Consider the following 23,396-nt stretch of genomic DNA (forward strand, 5'->3'; position numbering starts at 1 on the left):
AGAAACGGTTGTCAGTGTGTCGTCTGTCAACGTCAATTTTCCTGCTTCTTGTCTTGTCAAAGTCAAATTAAATTTCTAATTTTCCAGTTTTTGGATTGTGTGATTATCTGGCCCCAGAAAATCCTGGAAAAGCTGTGAGGTTTCTCATCGACCTCAAAAAGAGTCGTGGGATAATTTGTAAGGTGTGTCTGAATTTATCGCAGTTTGTAAAGGGCAAACGCAAACGGCGGATGGTTAGGGAATGATAGACCGTCGCGTCGTGACGTGACTGCTGCTTGGTTAATGGATTCCTATTTCTCTTGGTTGATGCCGGAACAAGAAGGACCAGCCAAAGTTCTGTGGATGCGAGTGTGGCAAACTCAACAGGAGATCGAGGGTATGAACCTGAAGGATAGCGACAACGACGCTGACAATATGACCAACGGCTTCAAATCAGTAATCGGCGGCGACAGCGGTAAAACGGATAAAAGTGGTAATTTTGCACGAGCCCGGGCCAAACAGCGCATTCAAATCATCGACAATCGGCCCAGTCAACGGCCCTCCCATAGAAAATTTGTTACTGATTTCGGGGGTTGTCCCTGGCGTCAAGAACGACATCCCTACGCCAGAGGAATTATCGGGTAAGCATTGGTTTTTCTTCCACTTTTTACGGGGAGACGAAAAACGTGTTTGCCTTTAACCAATATGTGCATTTTTGGTTCGCTCCTCCCTCTCCAGGGCTGAAATATCATCACTTATCAGCATTGGCTGGTGGCTGTCATAAACGCAGTGTTGCCATTTAAAAAAAATATAATATAAAAAAATTTAAAATGGAAATGAGGGTTGAAACAAAAATTGGCTGTCAAAAGGTTATTATTTCATCTCAACTTTGAACTTGTTGTGAAACCACCAGGGAAACCACCCCCTAGTAGGGCCACATAGATATTTTTCTTTTTGATTTTGATATCAATTCTGTTTTTAGGTCTACCCAAAATCAAGTTTGGAATTTGAATAGTAGTTATTTATGCAACAAGTGACTTAAACCATTTTCATTTTATATTCAGGAAAAGAACATTTTAGAAACATTTTCAATTTTCTAAAGGCCCACAAGCCCTAGATGTGACATTGATGTTTGTGAGTGATTTAATTTTTTAAAATCTTTAGTTAATACAAATTGTTTAAATCTTTGTTAAGCCTTGAATAATTGGATGAAATTTAATATGTAAAACATTTTTTTAAACTTTTATTGTTTCATTTTGACAAAATGGTTACATTTGTTGATTGTTGTATTGTAAAATATCACTGCCACTATCTTATCATTGACCAATTTTAAATTTGAAGCATTTGCATTTTTTTATTATACTTTTTTTAAGAACATAGGTATAAGCAAATGCTGTTTTTACTTTTTGTCCATGATATGGACTTATTAAGTCCTGTTTGGCAATCACTAATTAGACTTGATGATGAACATTTCTATACCCCCATTAGTATGTGGTACTAATTAGGTACCTATTAATAATTGTACTTCATGTTCAAGATTATAATGTAAGAAACTTTAACAGTTAGAAATGTAGTAAACTCAAAATCAATCAAAGCCAACCCAGTAAAGTAAGGAGTTACCTTAATTAAGTTTTTACTGTATTCTGTCTACTTGTTTGGTTGGGTTTATGTACCTACATATTGGTATTTTGCCCTGTAGGAGGTATCTAACTACAATTTTTTGTAAGTTAAGAATGTGATAAGTAAAACTACATACTTTTCTTATGGGTTCCAAAACTGCACACAGTGTATGAAAACAGTTTAGTATTATTATTTCCTTTATTCGGTGCAGCTTATGTGAGTGTTGACTATGGGAAACCATGTTCTAGACTTTGTTGAAGCTGATGTAGATACTTTACCTGAACTTTTATTATATAAGAAGTGCCTAAAGTAGGTATACAATTTTATACTTTTGTCTCTCATTTCTCTAAAAAGCTCTGTAACCAGAAATATTTTATACAGCACAAAGTAATATATATTTTATTATTTATTAATATTATTATTATTTTTTAAATGTTAGGGCCATAAACTGAGATAGTCATTCTGTAGCTCTATGTTTTCTCAAAGGGGATGCAAAATTATCTATTTTTAGGAAATTGAGTTTCCAAATTGTGTATAAATTAAAAAACAGGCTACATTTCCCAAAATTAACATGGCAACCCACCAAACAAAGCTTAAATGCAAAACTCTCGCATTCTAGAACTCTTTTAATAGCCGCATTCATAAGAACAAATCGATTACCAATTGTTACATCGGATTTTTAATTCGTGGGGTAAAATGATGTTTAATTAATGCTTTTTTGATTAGTAATCGATTTATTTCAGTGCATTCAGAAGAAAATTGCCAATCGATGTGGTCTTATTAATGCGGCCATTGACATCAAGATGTACCTTGATTTTGAAACATATTTTATGTCAAATTGGCCACTTTACTTTAAAAATTACCTACTTCTATATTATTTTCAATCTGCTTAGAGTTTGAACAATTATCTTGTAGACTCCACGAAGAAATCGACCACTTCTACCATTATATGAGTCCGACGGAAGCAGAGCACAAAGTACGAGCTGAAGTTGTGGCTCGAATTGAGGAAATCATTAAATCAAAATGGCCAGAGGCTCAAGTTGAAGTATTTGGCTCCTACCGAACTGGACTTTATTTACCAACTAGTGATATAGATTTGGTAGTCATAGGTATGGTAGTCTTTATTCCAAAGCAAAGGGTAGTGACGACATTATTTAGATTTTCTTTCATAAGTATAGGTATTTGGGTCTCAATGTTGAGCAAATCTTTTCAGTGTGATTTAAAAAGTTTGATTTTTGTTGAACCAGATACCTATTGTTGATATTTAAGTATTTATATTTAAACAAAACCACTTCATTATTGTTATTTAAAAAGAAAAAACAAAACGCCAATATATGTTGAAACGCACATTATTTTGTCTAGGCAAGGCCATATCTCAAGTAAACGGTTTGATTTATGACTTGAAAAAATTATTGGGTAAATCGGTCATGCATAGTCGCTGGAAAATATTTTCAAGTTCTAAAAATGACCAGCAGGGAGCTGTGAAAATTGTATTTTTTATTTTGCATAATAAATAATTTTTTTTACATTTTAAAAGAAAACCAGTTAATCTGTAATTTTCAAGAAAAACAAAAATCAGTTATTTCAGAAAGAAAGATAGTGGGGGGTGTTTAATTGTTTTTTCAATAACCTGCTTTAACTTCTAATGGTTTCACTGATTTTAACAAATTTGGTATCTTTCAAAATGTTTCATTTTTTGGGTAATGAAACTGTAAATCATTGAACACTGGATCCCTTTTTAAAAATGTGAAAAAAAGTAATTTATTATTGTAAATTTATAGAAAATGTAATTTTAAAAGTTAAGATAAATAATTATGATTACACTCTTTGGTGGTAATTTTTAGAACTTATTTCCATGAAGAATTGCTGGAAAATATTTAGAAAAATATTTTCCAGCGATTCTTCATGGCCGCTTAACCTAATGAACTTTTTTACTCCAAAGTCATAGGAAGAATGGTTCCCGGGATATGGCCGAGGAACAGTCTTATTGGGTCACTCCGTACAAGTAATAAAAAAGGAGTGACAACCATTATATTCTCACTGCCATTTGCTTTCATATGGAAGTTATATATTTTTCTGTTTTCTTACAAAACACCCTTTGATAAAGTTCTTCTTAAATTTAACTATGTACAAAATGTACTTTGTTACACAGGTAAATGGACCAATCTACCCTTACGTACGTTGGAACAGGAGTTTCTAGAGCGGGGGGTAGCCCAGGAAGATAGTATAAAAGTGTTGGACAAAGCGTCGGTACCCATAGTAAAACTGGTGGATAAAAAGACTGAAATCAAAGTAAGTAGTCACACAGACATAAACCCAAGTCAATGGTGAAATTAATGTTGATGCAGGTGGACATATCATTCAACATGTCGAATGGTGTGAAGAGTGCCGAATTGATAAAAACGTACATCGAACAGTTTCCGGTGTTGCCAAAGTTGGTTTACGTCTTGAAGCAGTTTCTTTTAGAGAGGGACTTGAATGAAGTTTTTACTGGTGGCATTAGCAGTTACAGCTTGATATTGATGTGTATTAGTTTTTTGCAGGTATAAAATAATTACTACTATAATATCATGTGTGTGTCCAAAGGAATCTTGGAAGTAGGGAATTATAATAATGCATTTTACACAGATGCATGCTATATCACCAACATAACCTACTGATTATTATAGACACTATTATAAATCCATTTTGGATACAGTGTCTACAATATTACGTTATTTGACAGAAAGAGACTGACAGTTATTTTGTGAAAAGCCTTATTGTCGTTTCAAGATAAGAAATACGACCTCTGGTGGTCAATTTCGGAAAAAGTTTCAAACTTAGTCAGTCAGTCTTATCTGTCATTTATTTATGTTGATTTTGATCAAGTACGGTAAACAGTAAAGGATTGCTTAATCCCATAAGCGCAATATTGCCCGTATCGGCTCTGGAAGGTGACGATTTTTACGCGTTTGCGCGATTGTTAACCGATTGTAGTCGATCATATTTAGCGCGTATTGTAGTGATGGGCGTAAATTTATCATGATCGGTTATTTACCGGTAAGGTAAAGTAAAATTCAATGTGACAGGAAAATTTGCCAATTTTACCAGTAAATTTATGGGTCTAATTGAAATTTGCTTAAAAAATATCATTTTCCTGTCCTGCGACTGTCATTAATTTGAAAAGTCATAAATCTGAATCACTGTACTTTTCATGCACCCCCTTTATAGTAGTGGTACTGACGGACTGTGAAACTCAAGGGATGAGTTTAGCAGTTCTTTACGAAAATTTCTGCTTTTTTTCAAATTTTTCGAGTTATTTAGGGAAAACTGGTTTGGTGCAACCAATTTTCAAACAGTTGAAATTCTGGTTTAAAATTTTAACAGCCTGTAACTCGGTTATTTTTTGGGAGTTCAGGGAAGTTGTATCGCTTAAATTCGCCGTCTTGAGCTGCTCTTTCCATCAGTAGTGTTGAGCAAAAAATTCTATCTCAAAAAATGTGAACGTTTTTGGTCTCCTGCAATTTTTATTATTATTATTATATATATTATTTTTAACAGTCACCGTTTGCGAGTTATTCAGGAAAAACTGGTTTGGTAAGTTAGTAAAATTGTGATCTAAATTTTGAACACGGTTTAAAGGACTAAATTGCCTGTAAAACCCACTTGGAGTGACCGAATCATATTTTTAAGCACATTTTTCTAATTCTCTTTAAATTTTCTGTTTAATGACGTAAAAAATCACTATAAAATCAAGTAAAGTTAGGGAGAAAAGTGGTGTCAAAATATAAAATGCCAGGGACACAATTTGAACGAAAAGTCAGGGACAAAATCGTCCATAACACCCACTTGAAGTAAGAATATGACTGTTTTAAGCAAATGTTTGAAATCCCCATTAAATTTCCTATCTGATAACATAAAACAACATTACACAATTTAATACCGTCGGGAAAAATGGGTATCAAAGCTTGAACTGCTAGTAACACCGTTTGAATGAACAGTCACGAACAAAATCGCTTGTAAAACCCACTTAGAGTGAGACAATGACTGTTTTAACTACATTTTTGGAATCCTCATTAAATTTCCTATTCAATAACGTAAAAAAAATACTACAAAATTTGGTACAGTCAGGGAGAAAAGCGGTGTCAAAGTTTTACCTGCCAGAAACACATTGTTTGTAATTTACCAGTAATTTATCGGTCAAATTTTCCTGATAATGTAAAATGTTTACTTTACCGGTTATTTACCCATCACTACGAGCCCGAGACTTTACTGTGACGTCAGGATCCATTCGCCGCCGGGAAACAAAATCGGCCAATCGAGCAATCCTTTACTGTTTACCGTCCTTGGATTTTGATTAGGTTAGGCTAGTTACCGCAAACAATGCCGCAACTACAGATCAATATAAACAAAAAATGTTAGGTTATAAACCCGGGTTTCCCGATTTTAGTTTGAAATGGCGCTGCGATTTTAACTTGAAACGCCAGTAGTAAAGTAATATCAGTTTTATTACTTCAAAATTGTATTCGTATTGTTGCAGCTACATCCTAGACAGGATGGTGTGAGACAGAGTAACGCCAATTTAGGCGTTTTACTCATCGAGTTTTTTGAATTGTACGGACGGAAATTCAATTTTATTAACACCGGAATTCGGATAAGGGACGGCGGTAAATACATCAATAAGGTTAGTAGGAATTTTGAGATTATATTGTACGATTTATTATTTTAGGAAGAAATTAATAATAGTAATTTATTATTTAGGAAGAAATGCAAAAAGATATGGTGGACGGACATCGACCCAGTATGTTGTGCATCGAGGATCCGCTGCAGCCTTCGAACGATATCGGTCGAAGTAGTTACGGGATTTTACTTGTAAGTGACTCGAAGAAAACCGTTGACTTGTTGTTTACGTAGGTCAACCCAATTTTAAACTGCATCTTGCGACTAAAACAATCAACTACAAACGAAAGACAATAAAGGTCAAAAAGCTCTGAAAATGAGCAAACAAGCGATTATTCTAATTTTGTCTTATGTCTACTATAAAACAGCTGATGGTGACGGTTTGTTACAGGCTCCAACATGTACCGAAAATATGAAATGTTCAATTGATTAGTTTTGATCTAATCTCAGTATTTCTTCTTTCGTTTGTTTATGCTATGCCAAAGCAAATTCTCTCCTTGTCCATTACTTCCATAAGAAATGCACTATTATATAAAAATTCCAAGGTAGTCTCAAGGATTCCTTTTCTGAGGAGTCCTTGAAGGGACGATTATTAATTAATATTGCCCTTGCCTTGTGTTCCAGGTTAAAAAAGCTTTCGAATTTGCCTATTCAATATTGACCAACGTAGTACATCCACTGTCACCGCTCAACGATTGTTTACGTCAAAGCATACTAGGACGTATTGTGCGTGTGAGCGATAAGGTGGTGCAGCACCGTCGGCGCATCGAAGAAGGATGTCGTCTCGCTTTGACGACGTTGCCAGTTTCACCTCTCGTAGTGCAAAACGCGTCGACGATGAAATCACCGCGATCGTCGAGCACGGGCAGTACCAGTAGCGCGGAAGAGAGCGGCGCCAGTTCGGAGGGGTCTGATCGACCTTCACGCGATCATTCGCCCAACGTCACCACCACCAGTTACGTTCCTGGACGGCAGCATCATTACGGCTTCTCGGTCACAGCCAACCACAATCGCAAAGGATGGCGTGGCAATCGGCGCAACGACAACGCGCCCACCTCGCAACTTGTTGCTCATCATAATAACAACGTGAACAGTAACAACCATCATCATCAGAGTTACGGAACGGCCGGCCGAGCGGCAAATCCTACATCGTCGTTGACGAAAAGAAAAAAGCATCAAGAACGGTCACAATAACACTAAGCGCCTATTTTGACCTATCAATTGTATGTAACCCTTGTCTGTATGTATGTATGTATGTATGTATATAGGTATGTATAGGGTGTCTCAAATTCGATGGTTTTACGGGCTTCTCCAAAACTAGCAAAGATAGAGCGATGCAGTTTTCGCCAACCTGTTCTCGGTTATTGTGAAAGGAGTGATGAAGCAGTCGTACCTTCCACAGCTGCCTCCGTTTCTAAGCTGCTGAGTTCATTTTGAAAACATGTCAGTTTGGAATTCCCATCGTATTAGTAGCGACGCAGAAAAGTTACAAATGGCTTTCCAGAATCCAAATATCTAATCAGTTTTTTTTCTGGGCCACCCCGTTTTTAAGATATGAACCATACTATATACTTTTTTTAAATGGAACACCATATATATTTGTGAGAATTGAAATATGCAAAAAATTATTTTTTTAAAAATGTATATCACTGTACAGTTAAATAGTATAACAACGCAGAAATCGTTAATTTTTATTAACGATTTCTACGATATTTAAATTCTAAAAAGCCGGGAATCAATGGTTTAGATGATTTCAATTAATTTTAAAAGTTCTACAAAAAGTCTTATAACTTATAACCAGTTATGTAATATATAAAACATTTTAGTTATTACTAGTTTAATAATACATTAAAAAAGAAAAGATTAGCTAATAAAACAAAACACATTTAGGGAAATTATTATTGTTTAAAACTCATTTTTTTAGGAGACATATTTTTAAAACTAGACACTAATTACTATAATTTTAAGTTTTTTTCTTTGTATCACCCAAATAATGATAGCCAGAAAAAGTACCAAAATATTTAAACACGATTTTACTTTTTTGACAGATAAGCATATTGCATAAAACGTCATTTATTTGTTCAGTCGCCATGCTGTTTGATTGATAACTTAGTCGCATGCAGATAAAAATTAGCGATTTTTACGTTAATCTTTGATTTATCTCTTTAGTGTACCGGGTGACCCAATAAGACTGTTCCTCGACCATATCTCATAATCTCAGTTTCTCAATATTTCAGGTTAGGAACGAGAATTTTAAAAACGGTTTTCACTGGCCTATTAGAATGTTATTTGGCTACATTCTCATAAAGAAAAAGTCATATCATACCATTTGTTTTTTTTTGGAATTTGAGTCATGGTGTCAAAACTAGCCCCCTGGCGCAGAAAGATTCAACTAAATTAACTATATTTTGGTTGATTCTTATTGCCCAAGAAATGCTCTTTTCAACAATACCAAACTTGTTGAAATTGGTCAAACCGTTAAGAAGTTAAAGCAGGTTATTGCAAAAACAATTGAACACCCCACGCCATCTTTGTTTTTGAAATAACAGAAATTTGTGTTCTACGAAAAAATTCTAGTTTGTTTTGCAAAATTTATAGAAAATGCCATTTAAAAATTTAAGCTGGCAGTTACGGCCTCTGGTGGTTATTTTTAGAACTTGAAAATATTTTCCAGCGATTCTTCATGGCCGATTTACTTAAAAAAAATTTACCCCAAAATCATACTACGAACGGTTCCCGAGATATGGTCGAGGAACAGTCTTATTGGGTCACCCGGTACATATTATTTTTGAAAAGATAATTTTTTGCTTATTTCAAATCTGCAAAATTATATTGAGGGCGTCAGAAAAAAAGTGATTAGATATTTGGATTGTACGTTAAATTTTCTATGGAAAATTATTTGTATAATAAAGAAACTGCGAGGGAGGTTCTAAAGGAACATATTTATCAAAATCACCCTGCAGCTCAGAAACGAGGGCAGCTGTGGAAGGTGTGACTGCATCATCATTTGTTTCACAAAAATCAAGCACATGTCCTCAAAAACTGCATCGTTTTATCTTTACTAGTTTTGGAGATGTCCCATCAAACCATCGAATATGTAACACGCTGTATAGGGTTGGTTCGTATATTTAGACAGGTGTATTGTTAATACAAAAGTCTTAGGGCTTCTTCTACATCACCCAAGAATGTTATTGAATAAAATAAAAGTTCATGGTAAAGGTTCAAAAAAATACAAAGTTAATGAAGTTTTAATGGAACACCCTGTATAGGTTCTGATGAGTTGATAGACTATTTTTGTCTGATTCCAAAAATATTTAATAAGTTGACATTTGGTTTAGTCGTTTTCGAATTATTGGATTTAAAGATTAATTATAATTTTATTGTATTGTAAAATCATGAATAATCAAAGAGACTAAGGCCGGGTTTACCCAACTTATAGTCGTAATCATATACTTATTTTTTTTTGTCCATAATAACACATAGTAAACAAATAACCTGGACTAACTTGTTTACTATGTGTTCTTACGGAAAAAAAATAGGTTTTTTTATTACGACCACAACTAAGAAGCCGAGTAAACCCGGCCTGAACCTACTACTCGAGTTGATGCTCCATCCAGAGAGCAGAGAAAATTTGACGTCAAAATGACGCAACTTAATAACACATTATATTGACGCAACTGTCAAATTACGTGTTATCGTGACGTTCGGTTCCTTACTATTTAAGGCAACTGTGATTTTAAAATCAATAAAATCACAATCTTTAAATGCCAATAATTCAAAAACGCCTAAACTAAAGGTCACACAGGGTGTTGCATTAAAAATTCAACTATATATTTTTTTCACCTTTGCTATGGTCTATTATTTTAACCAATACAATCATTTTCTGGTGATTTGGGAAAAGTCCTACAATTTTTGTATTAACAGTTTTTTCTTATCTCATTTTCTACAAAAATAAACTCGTCACAAGCGGTCTAAACATACGGACCAACCCTATACTTGAATTATTGCATCATAGAATATTGCGGGTTTGTCTAATTTGCCAAGTTATAGTATATACAGGGGAATTAGGTTTATTCTGGGTGTCTCAATAAGCCGCGAACTCGACTGTTCGTCGAAAACTATTATTCCATGGACTTGGAGAAAAAAAATCGTATTTTAGCTTCGTAAAGCCGCCGCTAGGTTCGTCTACTTCTAAAATTATGTAGATATGTTTGTTAACTGAAGTTTTAAATGGAGAGGTATAGCAAAAATGAAACAAACCTTTTTTTTTCAGTTTTTTACAAACCACTTTGCTATTAAACTTTTTTCTTTACCTCTCCAAATAAAGTGGCGGAAATATTGAAAAAAATCATAGAAACTTTATTTTTGCGACATTTTATATAGCATTCCCGGTTTTACAGGCTGCCCAAAATTTTGTTTTGATTTGTATGAAAATTTTTTTGTCTATTATGCGTAAGTGTGGATTAATTACTATCAGCTATTCTTCAAAAATAGCAGTAAATGCCCATTACAAAAAACATCTTCTGACGGCCGTAACACTTTTGACCAAATTAAATTGATATTTGCCTCAATTGGAGTGCCACAAAAGTGGCATCTTCTTCATCTAATTAACTCAACCTCATAACCAGGAAACCCGATACTTGCCAAAGTCGAAACTAAAACATGGTCAATGGTCAATAAGTTGCTTCGAATTTGTCCTAATTCTATGATTAATAGATTCCTTGCAACGGCCTCGCGGACCACTTATTCAGACACCCTATACATGCAACAATATAAATTTTTAATTATTATTTGTAAGAATATCTATTTAAATATTTGTGTAGCAATACACAATAAAACCACTTACCTACTTAATATTGGCAAATTAAAATGGACGAACGATTCCGTCTATTTTGCGATTGTTACCGTATTTAACTGTAAATATTTTTAATTAGGATGTAAGGGAGCATATTAAAATAAGGGCGCGGATCGTTTCCGTTCTAGCAATTCCTAAACTTTACTCAAAACATTGAATGGAATCTGGTCCGTCGTAAAAAAATGTGATACATGTTCGGCAACGGATATAATAATTAATTATAATAGGAGTAGTACTAAGCAACTTTTCACATTGACTGCTGTGTTTTTTTGTGTATTATTTTAGTCAATCTAAACGACTAGAGAGCTATTTGTTTTAAGTACTTTTAAATGTGGCTTAAATTCGGAATTTCAGGTTAAGTTTTCTTTATATCTTTTTTTGTTGAACGCACTCAGATAAATAACTTATTTGTAGTATTTTTCAATGCGTTTCTATGTAAATATTTTTAACAAATAATTAATTGGGCGATCGCTAATTATAGTTATTATATTATACGGGTCAGGGAAATTGTTTGCGGCAACTGCCTGTCTAATATCTCTACATTTAGCATATTGTAATGCCCTATTGTATACATCCGTATAAATTTAATGTAGTATTTAGGTTTTTTGTCCGTTTATACATCTTGTAAAGAAAGGATAAAATTTTCACAATTTTAGTAGATATCGCCGCGTAATAGACCTAAATTGAGTTGTAAGTACAAACTACCAAAAAAATAAAAAATTATAAAAAAAATATGATACGAAAAACGGCGCGCAGATTTTCACTTTCTGCAAATATTTTGTCTTAAAAAAAATAAATACAATTGTTTTCAGCGCCAACTAAGTATTACGTTTGTTCTTTTCCTTTAAGCACCGCCTACTATACTAGAAAGCCTAGAAGGTGTTTGTCAAAAATTCCAATATGGCGGAAATAATGGTGACAGTTATTTGCGTTTGTTCGTATTGTGGAAATTGAGTTTTTTGAGGATCTGATGAATTTTTACGGTTTAAAATCAAAACTTTAAGTTATTTGCATAAGTTATTTTTGTTTGCTGCCGTTCATAAGTTTTTCAAGTCATATTGTAACAGCAATTCAGGAAAAAGCCCAAGCGTGTCAGTTTTTTACTTTATGAAAAACCGGATCTAACTCAACAGTGGTTGAACACTTTGAAGTGGGACGATTTTACTCCAACACTATACTCAATAGTTAGTACAAGTACTTTCTAGTATACTTGTTACATGCGCCGGTATGTGAGTTTTATTTGAAAGCATCCTTCATTGTTCAAGTTCTGTGTGAGTCAAGCTATGTTTGAAGTGTCAGCAGCACTGAACCAACCACCTGTTTTTAATAGATGGGTACATTTTCCTAAAAATGTACAGGAATTGGATGCAATAAAAGAAAGGCAAGTTGAATAATTAATATAATGTAGCAATTACCCATATTTATAATTTGTTAAAACTTGGTTTTTATTTCTAAATTAATTATATTCACTTTTTTTCAACTTAATTTTTTTATGGTGGATGTTCATCAATTCACAATAATTAAATTCATCTATCAGTGTTAGATTGAACTTAACAAATTAACTTAGAATAAATGAAACTTTTGTTTTATGGTGATTTAGATGTAAATTTAGCATTACCTTTAAATTATATTTGACTTATGTTTTATCTTACTTAGATTTTCTCAGCTATATGGATTTCCTGGAATAATAGGATGTATATAGACTGCACCCATGTTGCTATTATTAGGCCTTCTATGGAAGAAGAACATGTGTTTGTAAACTGAAAAATGTACCACTCAATCAATGTTCAGCTGATAATACATAGGCCGCATTCGTTTTCAAGCTCCATGGAGCGAGCAGCGCGTTTTTGACGTCACGATGACGTAACTTAGCAACAGCATAATTTAACCATTCCCTCAAATTACGTCATTGTGACGTCAAAAACGCTGTGCTCGCTCCATTGTGCTTGAAAATGAATGCGGCCATAGTTTTTTATTACCTAAATATTTATTTACATTCCTTTAATTTAAACTGACACTTCTTAGTCAACTTTTAAGCTAAAAAAACTTGTAAAGACACTGACAAGTAAGAACATTGTTTCTCTGTTATTAAAGGTATGTGATGACCAATTGAAGATTTTGAATGTAAATGCTCGATTCCCTGGTAGTGCTCATGATGCCAGAATTTGGCAACAATCCAGAGTGTCTACTCCTAGTTCTACAATCCTATAACACTGCAACTATTTTCTGATGAATGGAAAATTGATTACTGATTCAAAAAAACATTACTTAAAAGTCATTTTGCCCATGAAATTCAAAATCCGATTTTTCAATAGCTAATAGATTTGTACTTATAAATGCGGCCATTATTGTAGAACTGTCACAATGTGCAAAACGTATTAATAAAAATTACTTGGATTTGTCTTGAAATAAAAATGGATTCAAGGGTTTTGGATCATTTGGGCATTATCACTACGATAGTAAAAGTCTTTTCCCTATTACAGGATTTTCATCAAGACCCAAAAGTGCCAACCAGAGCTTTCCAATTTCTGGATTTGCAGGAAATCTAAAATTTACAGAAAATGATAAGTCTGGACGAAATCGGCTTAGTTACACACTCAAACACCATATTTTTCTCTCTCGCATCTTTCGCAATCCACCACAAAACGTAAACAAGACAAGAAATTACTAATTAGCGCGGCGTTGCCATACCCGCTCGTACCATTTTAAATCAACATATTCCTTTTATAGCTGCACACTTCTATATTAGATTATTCGATGATATTGGTGAAAACTACTTATTTTTATTAATCACATTTCAAAACATAACATAGACTGCTTCAAAACATGGGTGATATGATGAGACTTGGCAACGTCGCAAATTGTCGTTCGCTGGCTCTAATCTTGGTTATTACTGTCAGCGCGCGCGCCAGGTAACCATCGTGTCCTTCCGTCCATCATCGCATTCTGGCCACGCGCCTCCGTTTTCAAAGACGCTCGCCTATTTTTAATTTTGTATTCTGGCGCGAGGAGAACAAACTTCACACACGTTTTGTTCCGGTCACTTTGACAGCTAATAACGTCAAAACCAGTCCGATTTCACTAGGCTTAATGGTACTCATTTTCGACTAATTTGGGGACGGGGAATCCATTCCAGCTGTCAAAATGACAGTAACTGTCACTCAATTCGAGACACTGGCGATTTGTAGAGATATCAAAAAAGTGATTTCACCAATGGATTGGGCGCCCCAAAATTAGTCAAAAACCACCCTTCACTCGTTTTGTTTTGATAAAAAACGCTTGAGATGCATTATTGTTAATCTGTCACTTTGACAGCCAATAACGTCAAAACCAGTCCGATTTCACTAGGGTTGATGGTACTCATTTTCGACTAATTTGGGGACGGGGAATCCATTCCAGCTGTCAAAATGACAGTAGCTGTCACTTAGTTCGAGATCGGCCAAACGGTGTTATCAATCAACTCATGTGGGGATATTTTTTGTTTTCTATGATATTTAGACGTATGGTCCATTTTTTTCCCGTCGCGGTTACGTCATCATTTGCCTTTCTTGTCTATTACGTGCGTTCCGAGCGCGATAGAATTTTGACGTCATCGGCCGCCATTGTTGGCAAATTAATAGTAAACAAAGCGAAATGTTTTATTTTTGATGTAAATTTTACAATATTTTAACGTAAAGTATTTCGATGTAACTACTGCGATACTAGATACCTAGATAATGTGTGTGTGTGTGTGTGTGTATGTTTCGGGAAGAGAGTTTTGAAAATGCCACCCACCTACACTTTACAACTATCAAGGGGCCCAGTGAAACATTCTGAAGGAAAACAGAAAAGGATGCCTTTTCTAATAAAAAACACAATGAAACAGCCCATGCATATAGGTACTTATTTACTTAGTCCCAAGAACCAAGTTTATTCAAGCCAGTGGTTGCTTCTCAATCAAAGAAACATGGATGCTGACAAGGTGATTTACCTAATATTATAAAAAGGAAGGCCCCTTGGGGGAGAGGTACCTTTTAATGAGCTTCTAATACTAAATAGCTTATGTTTCAGGTAGGTACCTTTCTGGAGTTTGCTTATCATGCTTTGAAAGGGTCCCATTATCAACTGCTGCTGTAAAAGACTCCTGGTGACTGAACAAAAGGTGTTTGAAGCAATGGTTATAATGGTGTTGTCAAAATCCATATGCAGAGTGTTGAAATATTTCACATATTTCAGGTAACATTAGAAAGATATAGGTAGGACATACCTAACTATGTTACTTAATATGTAACTTTGATCAAATGCCATTATTTTACAGAATTAGCCCCCCTTGCCTATACTTCTCCGACTACCTATAAGGCTAGAAACAGATGGTGCTACTGTTAAATACAGTATTTTACATCAGATAGTAGGTTAAATTACTATTTTAATTGTATTCATTATGAAATATACAAATAAAATCTTTAAGATTTTATTTTTTATCAAAAGTCTACCTAGTTTTCTTCATAAATATAGATAATTTACCTACCTGCTCTTTGGTACAATAAATTGAACTGAACATGTTAAATAAATCACACAACAAAACGAAACTGATATGTATTTAATGCTGCTGAGTAAATTTACAAAAGAAAATAAATAAGCAATTTAAATCACAAAAGCAAGTTGTTAAAACAGCAACAATTCTGTTGTAAGTTAAAACACTGCTACATCATCACCAAACTGCAAGAACTTCCTCAAGTCTCCAGGATTGGACACACATTGCCTGCCTTTCGTTTCTTGCAAATTTTATGGATTGGGCTGTTAATGACGACTCGTCTGGAAGAGCTATATGCTCCTACTTAGTTTACTGGCCACCTCCAGGTCAGTTTTGAGTCCAGGGTCGGGAAACGTATTCACAGTGGTTGGTCTAAGACCAAAGACCAGAGTCTGTGTCTTAGCTGCATTGATGCTCAAACGATTAGCTGTTCAAGGTCTTTTGAGCAAACAGTAGTACAGTTGAACTGGTGTTAGTTAGACAGTTACCTATGTCAAGTAAAAAGAGAACCGGACCCCATGCACCACAGGGAGAGATCCTACAAGACACAGTCACCAAAAGAGACGTGAGCAACGCAATGCTGCTAGGGCCAAGATGATAGGATCTCGAAAACTTCCGTATCATGGGACACACAGTCAAATGCTTTAGTCAAATCGAAAAAAGTTGCCTGTGCCTCAAAGCAATCCTGTATGCATGCAGCTGACCTATTGCTGTGCTAGTTGACATATTATTTCTAAAGCCACAGTTCTCCAAGAAACTACTAATCTGGTTTTTTAAAGCACATTCAAAGATCTTACCAACAATACATCATCCACAGAGGCAGGAAAAACCCCCTCATTAACACAATGGTTCAATAACTTAGTTAGCGGATAAACAATTGTCTCCCTCATCGATTTAAAGATCCTTACATTGAAATTACTAGGACTATTTTTAAGATCACTTATCTCATTAAAGGTGACAATCAATTCAAATTCAAACAACACTATTTATTATATTGTTACGGTCTGGGCCTACTATGCTCGATACTTCTTAACAAGCGCTCGCTTCGGGATGAAACCGATGCGCCGTAATATCTGGCCGGGCGCGTATTAAAGTAGGCCACAGTTAGGAAGCGCCGGACCTGGAACAATCGTTAAAATTCGACGCAAATCGCGAAGCGTTTCGCGGTCATTCTAGAACGTGGTTTGCGAATATAAAAGACGCGGTGTAAACCGCGGGAGTAGTGAATTTGAGAACGCGGTAAAGTTTAAATAGTGAAATAGTTGTGGAATTGTAGTAGTGTTTTTAATAGCCGAGTTAATTATTGTACGGAGTGTTTTGAAGTGTTAATAAAGTTATTAATTGTTGAGTTAAATTGACTTTGTGTGAACCCACGGGAAAATCGTAACAATTGGTGTCAGAAGTGGGATCGGACTTTAGTGCGACGTGAGTTGGAACTAAACTTCGGGTTAAAAACAGTGTTCAGAACCGGACTAGAGATTTTCGAAACAGTGGTGTGTTAAATTTATTTTATGCCAATAACAAGACGTCAAAGTGCAAACATGGAGGCCCAACTTGCAGCTATGATGGAAATGCTTAAACAAAATCGACAACAAGACAAGGAAGAACAAGAAAGAATTCGACAACAAGACAAGGAAGAACAAGAAAGGATTCGACAACAAGAGAAGGAAGAACAAGAAAGGATTCGACAACAAGACAAGGAAGAACAAGAAAGGATTCGACAAGAACAAGAAAGGATTCGACAACAAGAGAAGGAAGAACAAGAAAGGATTCGACAAAAAGACAAAGAAGAAGATAGAGAGCGGCAAGAAAAACGTAACATAGAAATATTGAACGGTCTAGCGGGGACCAAAACAGAAATCCAAGAGTATGTATCCCATAGTCTCAAAAAGATGGAGTATGACGTTCAGGTAAAATTAGACGATGTTCGGGAGGACATGAATAAAATTCAGAACGATGTTCGGGAGGACATTAATAAAATCCAGAATGATGTCGAGATAAAGTTACGTGACTTAGAGCAGAAAATTGACAGCAGAGGAGCCAGCTCTACAGTGATCACCGGAAACGGGCTCAACAAGATCAAGCCTCCCACATACGACGGTCAAACTTCATGGGCAACGTACCAACTCCAATTTGAGGCCGCTGCAAATGCAAATAGATGGAGTAACGAGGAAAAGGCTGTAGCACTGGTGGTGGCATTACGAGGACCTGCATTGGAGCTGTTACAGACTCTGCCTATCGCCCAACAAAGCAACTATGACGCATTAGTAGCTGCATTAGAACGACGTTATGGGGATCAGCATAGGAAAGGAGTGTACCAAACACAATTAAAGGCAAGACTGAGAATCGGCTAAAGTTTTAGGAGAAATAACAGTCAAGATTTGCCTTGGAAGGATTACGTTTTCCCACACTGTGTTAGTAGCGGATATTGAAGATGAATTTATTCTGGGAATGGACCTGATTCGTCAACATGGATTTTCTTTTGATCCCGAGCAAAATATCCTAAGGTTTGGAAGTGAAGAGTTCATCCTGTCAACCAGTCACCGCTGTGAGTCACCCATTAATGTTTTGGCATCTCAGACAGTAAAAATAAGCGGCAATTCCGAGCAAATAATTATTGGACAATTGGAGCAGAATTCTGGGAGCTGTGTTGGACTTGTACGAAACCCGGACCGACCAGGAAGATGCCTCATTGGGAAATCACTTGTAAATGGAGGAAGTGAAGTCCCAATAAGAGTTGCAAACATTTTTTCAGACGACGTAAAAATCAACAAAGGCGAAATTATTGCGGTATTCGAGCCTGTAGTCAAAATAACCAATTGCGATGGGTTACCAGAACAGGAGGAGCAGTTGAGGGAAAACAAGCTCTTAAATGAACTTGAAAAGACCTGGAAACATCTGTCAACACCACAACTGAAGAAGGCTCGGAAACTGATTTTGGACCATGGTAGCATATTTGGAACACCGAACAATATGGGAAAAACTACCATTGTAAAACACCGAATTAACACCGGCAATGCACAACCGATTCGACAACCACCTAGGAGACTACCAATAGCCAAACAACAGGAAGTGCAGGAATTAGTGGACAGGATGCTTGACGACGGAGTTATAGAAGAATCCTGCAGCCCTTGGTCATCACCTGTTGTTCTGGTCACTAAGAAAGATGGATCAAGCAGATTTTGTGTAGATTACCGAAAACTGAATGACGTGACCAAAAAGGACAGCTATCCACTTCCCCGTATCGACGACACACTGACGACTTTGGCAGGATCCTGTTGGTTTTCTACTTTAGATTTGAAGAGTGGGTACTGGCAAGTTGGCATTGAGGAGCAAGATAAGGAGAAGACTGCTTTTTCTGCTGGAAATGGGCTGTACCAATTCAATGTGATGCCCTTCGGACTTTGTAATGCTCCTGCTACGTTTGAAAGACTAATGGAAATTGTGCTTCGTGGCCTTAACTGGAAGACTTGCTTGGTTTATCTGGACGATATCATGGTGATGGGAAAAACTTTTGAAGAACATCTGGACAACTTGCAAGAAGTATTTGCTAGAATAGGTGGTGCCCATCTTCGATTGAACGCCAAAAAGTGTTGGTTCTTCCAAAAGCAAGTCGAATTCCTTGGGCATGTGGTGACGGTCGACGGAATCCAGACGGACGACAAGAAGATCCAAGCAATTAGAGAATGGCCAGTACCAAAGGATAAACACGAACTCAGAAGCTTTCTAGGACTTGCCACCTACTACAGACGGTTTGTGGAAGGATTTGCCAACATCGCAGCTCCGCTACATCAACTTACTGAGGACAAAACACCCTACTGTTGGAATACCCAATGTGATCAGGCGTTCAGAAGATTAAAGGCATCACTTTGCTCCAGTCCCATCCTCAGTTATCCACAACCAAAAGGAAAGTTCATTTTAGACACAGATGCCAGTAATTCTGGTATTGGAGCTGTATTGTCTCAAGTCCAAAACGGAGAAGAACATGTCATAGAATACTTCAGTAGGAAACTTACCAAAGCAGAACGGAACTACTGTGTAACGAGAAAAGAGCTACTGGCAATAGTAAAATCAGTCGATCACTTTCACAAGTACTTGTACGGACAGGAATTTTTGATAAGGACTGACCATGCGGCACTCAAGTGGCTCCTCGGAATGAAACAACCGGAAGGACAAGTAGCAAGATGGCTTGAAAAACTCCAGCAGTATAATTTCAACATCAAGCATCGACCCGGAAAGCTGCATAATAACGCAGATGCTCTATCAAGAAGACCTTGCGCCGAAGATTGTAAACATTGCCAGAAAGCGGAACAACGTGAAGGAGTTGTGTCCATCAGAATGGTTCAGCTGAAGACTGAAGATGAATGGAGTACCGATGAGATTAGGAAGGATCAACTAGAAGACAGCGACATAGGCCCATTGTTGTTGAGAAAAGAACAAAGCGAGCCAAGACCAACATGGCAAGAAATCTCTAGCAAAGGCCTGACTTTCAAAGCACTTTGGGCTCAGTGGGACTCGCTTGTGGTTGAAGGCGGCTTGCTAAAAAGAGCTTGGGAGAGTGCCGATGGAAAAGAGATAAGGAAGCAGCTGGTAGTTCCCAGAGGAAGGGTCGACCACGTATTGGAGGAAATGCACAATGGAAAGACTGGTGCTCATTTGGGAGTAAATAAGACTTTGGACAAAATCCGGCAACGCTTTTACTGGGTGAACTACTGCCAAGACGTGAAATCATGGTGTCGACAATGTTCCATTTGTGCAGCTAGCCACGGACCACAGACGAGATCCCGGGGACCTATGAAGCAGTACAACGTAGGATTGCCGTTCGAACGTTTAGCCATAGACGTTGCTGGGCCTTTTCCTGAGACCAACAGAGGCAACAAGTACATTCTTGTTGCCATGGATTACTTTAGCAAATGGCCTGAGGTGTTTGCGATTCCAAATCAAGAAGCCAGCACAGTCGCTGATATTCTCGTCGAAAATGTCTTCAGTAGATTTGGTGTGCCGTTGGAGTTACACTCTGATCAGGGACGAAACTTTGAGTCCAAGCTCTTTCAGAGGCTCTGTGACCTGCTAGGCATTAGGAAGACCCGAACAACGCCGCTTCATCCTCAGTCGGATGGAATGGTCGAGAGATTTAATAAGACCATAGAGCAACATCTCTCAAAGGTTGTTGATCAGCATCAGAAAGATTGGGACCAGCATATTCCGCTCTTCTTGATGGCTTATAGAGCAGCAGTCCACAACTCAACGGGACAGTCACCATCTAAAGTTCTGTTTGGTCGAGAACTTCGACTTCCATGTGATGTGGTGTTCGGATCTCCAACAGGCCAAAGCACGAACATTGAGAACTACGTTGACGAGTTGCAAAACAGATTACTGAACATCCATGATCTGGTCAGGGAAAGTTTGAATCTAACTAGCGACAAGATGAAAGCTCGTTATGATCTGAGGGCCAATTCGGGAGGGTTCCAGAAGGATGATAAAGTTTGGTTGTTTAACCCTCAGAGGAAGAAAGGCAAATCACCGAAACTAACACCTGTTTGGGAGGGACCTTACAATGTGGTAAAAAGGTTAAACGACGTCGTGTACAGAGTCCAACGCAGCCCCAAAGGCAAGATAAAAATTGTCCATCTGGACAGACTCAAGAAATACCACGGATTAGATGAAGCGGATCGGGACGATCAGCTTTAAGAGGGGGGCAGTGTTACGGTCTGGGCCTACTATGCTCGATACTTCTTAACAAGCGCTCGCTTCGGGATGAAACCGATGCGCCGTAATATCTGGCCGGGCGCGTATTAAAGTAGGCCACAGTTAGGAAGCGCTACCTGGAATATTCTTGAATGCTCAAGGCAACCCGCGAAGCGTATCGCGGTCATTCTAGAACGTGGTTTGCGAATATAAAAGACGCGGTCTCGACCGCAGTAGTAGTGAATTTGGGAACGCGGTTAAGTTTAAATAGTGGAATAATTGTGGAATTGTAGTAGTGTTTTTAGTAGCTGTGTTAATTATTGTACGGAGTGTTTTGAAGTGTAATAAATTTATTAATCGTTGAGTTAAATTGACTTTGTGTGAACCCACGGGAAAATCGTAACAATATCATAAAATATGACGAGTGTCACAAAATATGTTATTTTATGGTGAAGGAACTTTGACGCCCTCTAGCGGCCAAACGGTGCAATCAATCGAATCATGGGGGGATATTTTTGGGAAGCTTGAAATCTGCTCTATCTTTTGTTTTCTATGACATTTTGACGTAACTTGTCAAATAAGGGAGTAATTCAGGGTCAAAGCGACGTGTGTCAAAAAATATGTGATTTTATGGTGAAGGAACTTTGAAGCCCTCTAGCGGCCAAACGGTATGACCAATCAACTCATGTGGGGATATTTTTGGAAAGCTTGAAATCTGCTCTATCTTTTGTTTTCTATGACATTTTGACGTAACTTGTCAAATAAGGGAGTGAACTAGGGTGAAAGCAGCGGGTGTCTAAAAATTAGTGATTTTATGGTGAAGCAACTTTGACGCCCTCTAGCGGCCAAACGGTATGACCAATCAACTCATGTGGGGATATTTTTGGAAACCTTGAAATCTGCTCTATCTTTTGTTTTCTATGACATTTTGACGTAACTTGTCAAATAAGGGAGTAAACTAGGGTGAAAGCAGCGGGTGTCTAAAAATTAGTGATTTTATGGTAAAGCAACTTTGACGCCCTCTAGCGCCCAAACGGTGTTATCAATCAGCTGATGGGGGGACATTTTTAGAAAGTTTGAAATCTGCTCTATCTTTTGTTTTCTATGACATTTTGACGTAAATTGTCAAATAAGGGAGTAATTCAGGGTCAAAGCGACGTGTGTCAAAAAATATGTGATTTTATGGTGAAGGAACTTTGACGCCCTCTAGCGGCCAAACGGTGTAATCAATCGAATCATGGGGGGATATTTTTGGGAAGCTTGAAATCCGCTCTATCTTTTGTTTTCTATGACATTTTGACGTAACTTGTCAAATAAGGGAGTAATTCAGGGTCAAAGCGACGAGTGTCACAAAATATGTTATTTTATGGTGAAGGAACTTTGACGCCCTCTAGCGGCCAAACGGTGCAATCAATCGAATCATGGGGGGATATTTTTGGGAAGCTTGAAATCTGCTCTATCTTTTGTTTTCTATGACATTTTGACGTAACTTGTCAAATAAGGGAGTAATTCAGGGTCAAAGCGACGTGTGTCAAAAAATATGTGATTTTATGGTGAAGGAACTTTGACGCCTTCTAGCGGCCAAACGGTGCAATCAATCGAATCAGCAAAGGGCATATTTATACCAAACGACCTTAAATTAGGTGAAATAAGCACAAAAAAAGCACTTTAAAATTTTTCACTTTTCAAAAAAATTGAAAGAATGGGGGGGTATTAGAGAGGTTTTTTAGGTACTTTTTGAAATTCAATATCTCGGTAACGGGAGGAGCTACAGAGGCCATTTTTAACCCATTTTGTAGTATTTTTTATGCTTTTTCGAATGGCGTTGGAACGAATTTTCTGCGAATTTAAATAAAAGAGCTACGATTTTTCAAAAAGTCTGAAAATTCAATTTTTGTCAAAAGTGCAATTTTGGCAAATTTTTATTTTGCTCTATAAGGGTTCCAATGCACAGCAAAGGGCATATTTATACAAAAGAACATTAAATTAGGTGAAATAAGCACAAAAAAAGCACTTTAAAATTTTTCACTTTTCAAAAAAATTGAAAGAATGGGGGGGTATTAGAGAGGTTTTTTAGGTACT

The 23,396-nt window shown here is 36.8% G+C and overlaps 1 protein-coding gene and 2 long non-coding RNA genes across 4 annotated transcripts; 2 read left to right on the plus strand and 1 right to left on the minus strand.

Annotated features, from left to right (window-relative positions):
- The first annotated feature begins 36 nt into the window (after window positions 1-36).
- LOC145729893 (terminal nucleotidyltransferase 4B-like) lies at window positions 37-11,931 on the plus strand. 2 transcript variants are annotated; one of them, XM_081980845.1, is made up of 8 exons: window positions 37-182; window positions 239-620; window positions 2,515-2,708; window positions 3,752-3,891; window positions 3,948-4,142; window positions 6,119-6,262; window positions 6,340-6,450; window positions 6,883-11,931. In XM_081980845.1, exons 2-8 carry the CDS (start codon window positions 283-285, stop codon window positions 7,450-7,452), a joined length of 1,692 nt encoding a protein of 563 aa, XP_081836971.1. In that variant the 5' UTR covers window positions 37-182; window positions 239-282; the 3' UTR covers window positions 7,453-11,931. The 2 variants fall into 2 exon arrangements, with proteins under 2 accessions (XP_081836971.1, XP_081836972.1); XM_081980846.1 differs by lacking the exons at window positions 37-182; window positions 239-620 and adding an exon at window positions 1,730-1,908.
- A 568-nt stretch (window positions 11,932-12,499) lies between these two features.
- On the minus strand, window positions 12,500-13,835 carry LOC145729908 (uncharacterized). Its single transcript, XR_014178480.1, has 3 exons — window positions 13,711-13,835; window positions 13,506-13,658; window positions 12,500-12,873 (listed from the first exon to the last, which is right to left on the minus strand). It is a non-coding gene; the product is annotated as an uncharacterized LOC145729908 (long non-coding RNA).
- Window positions 13,836-14,635: 800 nt separating this feature from the next.
- Window positions 14,636-15,559, plus strand: LOC145729907 (uncharacterized). Its single transcript, XR_014178479.1, has 3 exons — window positions 14,636-15,074; window positions 15,164-15,348; window positions 15,411-15,559. It is a non-coding gene; the product is annotated as an uncharacterized LOC145729907 (long non-coding RNA).
- Window positions 15,560-23,396: the final 7,837 nt, after the last annotated feature.

The sequence above is a fragment of the Ips typographus genome, linkage group LG5 (genome assembly GCF_016097725.1).
Source record: "Ips typographus isolate SLU linkage group LG5, UJ_Ityp_2.0, whole genome shotgun sequence".
Lineage (NCBI taxonomy): Eukaryota > Metazoa > Arthropoda > Insecta > Coleoptera > Curculionidae > Ips > Ips typographus.

Bases quoted from the DNA above. Each gene is read 5' to 3' on its own strand.
- LOC145729893 (XM_081980845.1), top strand. From the start codon at position 283: ATGGATTCCTATTTCTCTTGGTTGATGCCGGAACAAGAAGGACCAGCC. The intron at 621-2,514 runs GTAAGCATTGGT...ATTATCTTGTAG, and splicing joins TACGCCAGAGGAATTATCGG to ACTCCACGAAGAAATCGACC. The intron at 6,451-6,882 runs GTAAGTGACTCG...CTTGTGTTCCAG, and splicing joins GTAGTTACGGGATTTTACTT to GTTAAAAAAGCTTTCGAATT.